The 8,249-nt window shown below is 48.0% G+C and overlaps 1 protein-coding gene across 1 annotated transcript; it reads left to right on the top strand.

Moving 5' to 3' along the window:
- The first annotated feature begins 1,590 nt into the window (after positions 1–1,590).
- Positions 1,591–5,538, top strand: LOC134910616 (alpha-1,6-mannosyl-glycoprotein 2-beta-N-acetylglucosaminyltransferase-like). The gene is made up of 2 exons (XM_063918870.1): positions 1,591–3,832; positions 3,920–5,538. The coding sequence occupies exon 1, from the start codon at positions 2,356–2,358 to the stop codon at positions 3,628–3,630; it is 1,275 nt and encodes a 424-aa protein (XP_063774940.1). The 5' UTR covers positions 1,591–2,355; the 3' UTR covers positions 3,631–3,832; positions 3,920–5,538.
- Positions 5,539–8,249: the final 2,711 nt, after the last annotated feature.

Raw genomic sequence — 8,249 nt, 5'->3', positions numbered from 1 at the left:
ACTTGCCTTTATTTCTGGTTGGCAGGGAGCACCATACGATTTTTAGGAGCCTCCTGGCCGTTCCGGGAGAGTAGGCCAAGAGGCATAACTAGATATATTGTAGACCCCCAAGGCAAAAGTTTGCAAAGGCTCCTATGTACCTCACGTTACTGGTATCTACCAATGGCATAAGTGCCCGAATCCAGGGGAAGGGGGCTCCACCCACACACACATTTGAGAGAGGTGCCAGTAAATGTACTGGGTAGCGGGGCGACAGTCAATGCAGGGACGGACGTAGCACACAGGTCTTATTATTACGTAAAGAGAGATATACAAGATAGTGTAACTCAAATCAGGTGATTACCAGGGGCAGCTGTTAAAGGTCGGGATAGTCAGTCCCCTACTAACAGATTCTAAACGATGTGAAGCGCTAAATACTGGTATCACAGGGCCGATAATTAAAGATGTGCATATAACCCAGATAAATAAGATTTAAAAAATACACATTTTTGAACATTGCTCCGGTTTGATAATGTTAGGAAAGTAGCCGGCTTTGCATTGCATGATGGTTTCTGTAGTCCTAGATCGGGGCTTGCTGCATCACAGCAATAAGCTCCTAAGCCAGGGCTGGCCAAACCGGTCCTCGAGACCTACGAACAGTTCATGTTTTCCAGGCCTCCTGGAGATCTGTAGAATTGTCAGTTAGGAATGAATGCAGCACATCTTAATTAGCAATGACTACACCTGTGCACCCGCTAGGTGGTCTGGAAAATGTGAACTGTTGGTAGATCTCGAGGACTGATTTGGCCAGCCCTGTCCTAAAGCCAACACCAAACTACAACGCCTGGCAGTGGCAGCATGTGGGTGCCCATCCTGCTCCTCTACCGCCGCTAGTCAGATACCTTGTCTGTAAAGGGAAGCACTATTGGCTGCATGTGTTCCCGTAGCTGCGCCATAGCACTGTGTCAGCATTGTGTCGTTCGCATACAGCGGCCAAATCAGCAGAAGCAAAGACCCCTCAGGCTTACTCCAGCTGCCCCCGTGGGTGCGACATTAAGAATTTAGGGGCATCAAAATGAAATTATATCTTGGCTCCCCCCAACCTAAAAACCTTATGGCGCCCCTGGCGCTAACCAATGTCATAATGTATATAACACATGTAACTGTGACAGTACTGCGGCTAACAGGGGTGGTATATCAAGTAACTATTGCTAGAGGGGATGCAGTCACAATATTGACAGTGAAAATGTGGAGGGGTAAAATGTTGATACCCCTATGTCAGCGTTCAAAATGTCGACACAGGCGAAATGTCAATACTCATGTACAAAATGTCGACAATCAAAATGACAAGTACAAAGCTCTTGCTAGAATGAATGCCCTGCAAGACTGAGGCAAGGTATGCACCATCATGCACCTGTACTACTAGTACTGACTCACCCAGCACCATAGCAAGCATACACTACAGTAGACTGCAAACCAGTTCCTTTGCATGTGCCCTTGACAAAGATGGCCGCCGCAGCCTCGCGTCCCCATTGGTCAAAAGTTACTGGCGGATACTCCCCATTAGGCGGGGCGGCTTGCTGGTAGCGTCGTCAGCGTTCTCCTATTGGACGGTGGGCAGTGACGTAACGTGCACCATGGCCGGGTGAAGTCCGGTCAGATAGTTCAGGTGTGCGGGACCTGGCGGAGCCCGGAGCCTCTGCCGGTGTGTGAGAGCCTGTAGCCGCCGGGGGGTGACGCTAACTGACGGTATACACACTGGGATACTGAGGGGGGTGGTGGCTCATAGTGCGGATTTGCAAGGAGGCTGTCAGGGGGTATATAGGGGGCAGATACTGGGCTGTCAGGGGTATCTAGTGGTAGATACTGGGCTATAGGGGTATTCAGGTCTGTCAGGGGGTATATGGGGACAGATACTGGGCTGTCAGGTTATATAGGGGCAGATACTGACCGGTCCTGGGGTATATAGGGGCAGATACTGACCTGTCAGGGTATATAGGGGCAGATACTGACCTGTCAGGGGGTATATAGGGGCAGATACTGTGCTGTCAGGGGGTATATAGGGGTTGTCAGGGTATGTAGGGGCAGACACAGACCTGTTAGGTGGTATGTAGTTTATATTGGGGTCTATATCAGTAGTATATAGTGGTCCAGTACTGTGACAGAGGGTATATAGGGATCTATATCGTATTGTGTATAGAGTACTTATAAGCGTGTGAGGGTTGTATAGGGGTCTGTATAAGGGGCTGTAAGCTGCAGAGGTAAATAGGGGGAGTCAGTAGTGTGACAAAGGGGTGGGTGGCATTTCAGGTGAAACACACATTGGCAGAGGGCATCAAGCTCTATTACACCTCCGTGTAAATCCCACCACTCACCATGCGGCTAACATTGCACAAGAAGAAGATCGCCGTCCTGCTGCTGCTGCTTGGCATGGGGTTCTGCGCCTGGCTGCTGCTCACCTCCTCCAGTCCAGATGGATCGGGGTCCTTACATGTGACATCACTACCCGGTGAGATTAAATATCCCAGCGGCTTTGAGCTTCCCCGTGGCACTCCCCTGCAGAAGAGACTGTCCGCTTACCGCAACAACCTTCGCCAGCCGGTGTTCAATGCTGAGCGGTTTCAGGGTCGGCCAGAGCTGGTGGTGGTGGTCCAGGTGCGCGGAGGGCGGGGAAGTGGCTCCCGCCTGCGGCTGCTTGCGGAGTCTCTACAGGCCGCTGGACCAGGTGCTACGGGACGCCTTTTGCTGGTGTTGAGCATGGAGCGGCCTTGCCCAGAAGCCACGGAAGCCATGCAGTCTATAGACTTTTGCCGAGTCTTGCCAATCTACTTCCCGTACAGTCTGAACTTCTATCCGGATGAGTTTCCTGGGAGTGACCCTGCAGACTGTCCACGGGACATGCCGAAGGAATCTGCCATTCTGAAAGGCTGTACCAACGCGCAGTACCCTGACAGCCATGGGCATTACAGGGAGGCTGCTTTTACCCAAGACAAGCACCACTGGTGGTGGAAACTGCACTTCACCTGGGAGAAACTGCGAGAGGTGAGTGGGCACAGCGGCCATATTATCTTCCTGGAAGAGGGCAGCTACCTACTCCCAGACTGGCTACATGTCCTGAGGCTCATGGAAAAACAGTGCCAAGAAGAGGGTTGCCACCTGCTCAGCCTTGGTGGCCTTTCTGCGCCGGAGCCCTCATCAGACCCGCAGCACGTGGAAGTGAGCGGATTCGTGGCCCCCAGGCATCGGACTGCAATAGTGATGTCAAGACAGCAATATTACCAGCTGATGGGCTGCTTGGGAGAATTCTGCACCTATGACGACTACAATTGGGACTGGAGCCTGCAGCACGTGTCTGCCACTTGCCTGGCTCACCCCCTAAAGGTGCTGTCTGCCCGCCTGCCTCGGGTACTCAGCCTCCCAGCTAAAGCGGAGGAAGGAGGAATGTGCGGGCAGACTGGACCCTGCCCAAACATGGACGCCGCTTCACAAGCTCTGCGTGGGAAAGTGAGGGAGCTCAGCGGACGCCTCTTCCCAAAAACCCTCACCGTATCTGCCAGGCAACAAGAAGTGCGCAATCCGCCACCCACCAAGAACGGCGGCTGGGGGGATATCAGAGACCACACTCTTTGCCAGTCTTACGCCAGACTGTAAAGTGCCAATTTGTAACTTTTTTTTCCTCCTTTTCTGGGGACCAAAATCAAACTGTGACCAAAGTTGTTTACTCAGGAATTCGATCCCCGGCGTTGTCTGGAATTGCTGCTCATTATCACACCGTGCCTTCTGACACGCTGCAAGAAGATTGTGCCAACCTCCTGGTGCTTTTTGGATATAATCTCCATTCCCTCAACCAGAGGTGCAACACGTTGCTACCAGTTGTACGCTGCTTCTCCAATTGCCACTGGGAATTAAGTTGTAACAGTGTCTTACTATGTGATTGCAGGGTTAAGACTTCGACAGTATCTTACGTGTTCATCTCTGAGATTGCTGCAGGCTGACAGCCCAGCGTCGTAACCGGAAAGCCAAAGATTCCTTCAGCTTTATCTGCCGCTTTTTACTCTTTGGACTTGACATTGTGCACTGTCATGTGCTCTGCGGAAGAGACCAGCGTGTATGGTTGTGCGATCTAGCCACACCACCGAGCCATGTGTTGTGTTTATGCAATTAGGATGTCACAATTTGTGGGAATATACTGACAAAAAAAAAAATGAAGTTTATTTAAACCGTGACAAATCCTCATCTCTTGTACGCTGTGCGGGCATGAAAACCTCAAGCCATGGCTTTTTCATAGTGTGAATGTTGCTTTTATAAGAAGTTTTATTGTGATATATTGTCTGACCTGTAACCCCGTTGCACATTGGGGGTTAATGAGTTACTAGTCGGACTTCTCTGTGACCTCGTTTGTCAGCGTATTACATAATCTTAAAATCTCCTGGTCGGTGACCAAATATTTACAGAGGTCACAGAGCACCCGACTTGCAGCAAATCATAGCTTTACATGACAGTTCGCTGTCAGCTTCACATCCCAGTCCTCTCATTTCTTAAGGCATTTTTTAAATATCTTCAGCCTTCTGTTTAGTCAACCAGATGTATCACAGAGTTCTTTCCTTGTTGATAGGTACCTGCCACAATGTAGGTGTTACATACAGATTAAAATCTGCCTAAGGTTGCACACCGTAGAAGCTGCCTGTCTATTCACTAGGAATTTTTTCACTGGTGAGGCATGACGCACCGTTGAGGTTAGGTCATTCCTTGTACACCGAGACTTGGCACGCTGCAAAGCTCTGTAAAATGCAACGTCACTGTTTGTTGAGCCTAGCGTAATCGCAATAGCTATTAATGCTTTGGGGAATGCAATCAAAATAACTTAATTCCAGGGTGCACTAGTCACTCCTCACATTGGCCAGATCAGCGCTGTTATGTGTTATATGATGTTTGGCCAGCGCTACAGCTGTATTATTAAGCTGAAACCAGTTTCTTGGTGCATTGGGAAAATGTTCATTGCAAACCAGCAGAATGTATCTTTCCGGCCTGGGGACAGGATGTACTGTAGAATGGATGCTTGTTGGTGTGACCCTTGCAATATATGTTTCAGCTCCTGCACACACCACTAAGACACTCAGGGCCTAATTCAGACCTGATCGCAGCAGCAAATTTGTTAGCAGTTGGGCAAAACCATGGGGGTAATTCCAAGTTGATCGCAGCAGGAATTTTTTTAGCAGTTGGGCAAAACCATGTGCACTGCAGGGGAGGCAGATATAACATGTGCAGAGAGAGTTAGATTTGGGTGTGGTGTGTTCAATCTGCAATCTAATTTGCAGTGTAAAAATAAAGCAGCCAGTATTTACCCTGCACAGAAATAAAATAACCCACCCAAATCTAACTCTCCCTGCAGATGTTATATCTGTCGTCGTCCCCCTCCCCCTTGGGCAAAATCACATGGTTTTGCCCAACTGCTAAAAAATTTCCTGCTGCAATCAACTTGGAATTACCCCCCATGTGCACTGCAGGGTGGGCAGATATAACATGTGCAGAGAGAGTTAAGGCCCCCATCCACTAGTCCGATTTGGGCAGTTTTCTTCGATTTCGACACATCTGACCGACATATCTGAAGAAAAGTGTCACATCGGATGGCTCTTCCGATCCGATGCGCACTCCCATGTCAGATATATCTGAACTACAGATCTCTGAGGCTGCCCCAACTATTTATCTGAATCTGAAGAAAACAGGTGCACATCGGATTGTTTTTTTTACTTCAGATGTATCTGATCAGATTCATCTGAAGCGTCACTTGACTGGCATCTCCCTAGCCACTCCCACCCACCAAGAGGGGGAACAGCGGCAGCAGCAGCATCAGATCAATCGCATGTAGCATGTGTGCATCAGATATATCTGATGCGATCTGGCACATGATATATATCGCATCAGATATATCTGAAGTGAATGTAATTAAAATTAAAGCCAGGGTCTGATCCAATTCCCGTGAGAGTTCAAGAGAAATCTGATGCTATCTGCAGTTCAGACAAGTCTGAGTAGTGGATGGCCACCTTTAGATTTGGGTTAGATTCTGAAATCTAAATTGCAGTGTAAAAAAAAAAGCAGCCAGTATTTTCCCTGCACAGAAACAAAATAACCCACCCAAATCTAACTCTCTCTGCAAATGTTACATCTGCCCCACCTGCAGTGCACATGGTTTTGCCCAACTGCTAACAAATTTGCTGCTGCGATCAACTTGGAATTACCCGCACAGTGCACCTTTAGGAAATATAGTTGATGTTTGACATAGATAATATGCAGTTCTCCAGCCGTTGGGGGAACTACAAATGCTAGTACGGAATTGTCGGCATGAGAGCAATGGTGGAACTAAAAATCCCAGCACACAATGGTAGCTAGTGAGCTATAGGGAATGCTGGCACCTGTAGTTTCCAGACCAGCTGGAGAACTGGTTGAAGCCGTTGCGGTCAGGTAGCCGGTATAAAGTGTACACAAGTGTCCTGGCAAATGAAAATTGAAATATGTACCGTATTTGCCGGCGTATAAGACGACTGGGCGTATAAGACTACCCCCAACATTTCCACTCAAAATATAGAGTTTGTTATATACTCGCCGTATAAGACTACCCCCTTCCACACACCAATTAAAACGTGAAAGAGCATCAGATTTGTGACATACTGTATATTTTGACCTGATAAGAGATTTGGATAGGGAGTATTTATCAAGGTATGCATAAGAAGGGGGGAGGGGGCGAGGAGAAAGTTGTAAAATGTATAAAAGTGTATACCCCTGTGTGCATTTATTGTTACCGGTTTCACATGAGTGCCATTAGTATTAGTATTAGTGCCATTACAGTACCTGTCATTGTCACCATTGTACGGCCACAACGCGACTGCAGCGCCTCCGGCCAGTCCCTGCATCTCCCTGTAATTGGCACTAGTGACCCGCCGCGGCCGCACTGGGTACCGCGCAATACTGGATGGTATGTAGAATGAGGTGGGCGGGCATCGGGAGGCCACTATGGGCACCAGGCGAGTATCGGAAGGCCACTATGGCAGCTATGTCTATCCCAACTGAAGTGCACCCGGCGTATAAGACGACCCCCCCACTTGGAGGCATTTTTTTCAGGGCAAAAAAGTAGTCTTATACGCCAGCAAATACTGTACTTTTAAATATTTCTAAGCAAAACTGTAACCTGAGGAATACTGATTATTAGTACGTGGGCTGCAGTGACCGTAATTTTCATATTACATTTTTCTGTCCATAGAAACCTGCGTAGCTGCCGCTGTGACATTCAGAGTTTATTGGTGGTCTGCAGCCATATTCCACGTGCTGATAGCAGAACCGGATTATCTGGGGGCAGAAGCCGGCCACCCTGTTTAACAGCACTGCAACGTGATATCTGGTTCTGCGGCCGGTTTCCTCTTCCTGGTATTGTTCTCTGCTGCACTTTCAGCACTATTCTGTTATTTCCTATATTGCATGTGATAGAAAACAACGACTTTGGGGTGAACAGGAGCATTTTGGGGGGGTAGTCAGTGTCGCTGAGTGTAAATGAGGAACAGTTTTTACTTGGTTCCTTGTTTTTAGTAGCACCTGGCAGAAATTCTGCCCATCTTGGTTTCACTTCGCTGCTCAGGCGTGTGTGTACTTCTATCACCTTTCCGGCTGGTATCTGGGGCAATGTTCCATGGTACATAGATTGTTTTGGTTTCTTTGAGTCTCTTGTTTGTAGAAGCTGAACCAGTAAGCTGGTATATAACCGCAGCAATATACTGAAGCCCCCTGTGTTAGGATCATAGGAGGAAATTCTCACAAGACCTATTATATTAACCCTTATTGCCTTAAAAGTGCTGTAAGGTACATTTATAATAGTGTCTTTAGAGTATAAGTTTTCGATTTAGTTTTTTTGAGGAGCAATTCAATTGTTTATGTGCGCTCGATTCCCTGTTTAAAGTGACAGGAGATCAGGGGGCACTATTCTATTAATTTGTTTTAATAGCGATGATTGCGCCCTGCAGTGTTGGGTTTAGCTGCATAAAACGGCCAAACCCAACCAAAGTGCTGGGCGCAACACCAAAAGTATTGTTTGGGCGCCCAAACGGGTCACTTTCGAACCGCACATTTCTATTTGCCAACATGGGAGGCTGAGAGTAGAAATTCCAGCACCAGTAGATGTTCGCGCCCGAACAGGGCTACAATTGAATTCCTCCCATTATGTCTTTTTCCCCCATACCTATTATTTTAACTTGTTCAAGAAGATTAAAGTTGCATTTACC

Source organism: Pseudophryne corroboree, chromosome 4 (assembly GCF_028390025.1).
Source record: "Pseudophryne corroboree isolate aPseCor3 chromosome 4, aPseCor3.hap2, whole genome shotgun sequence".
NCBI lineage: Eukaryota > Metazoa > Chordata > Amphibia > Anura > Myobatrachidae > Pseudophryne > Pseudophryne corroboree.
Note: the sequence above shows the minus strand (reverse complement) of the source record. Positions and strands in the feature narration are given on the sequence as shown.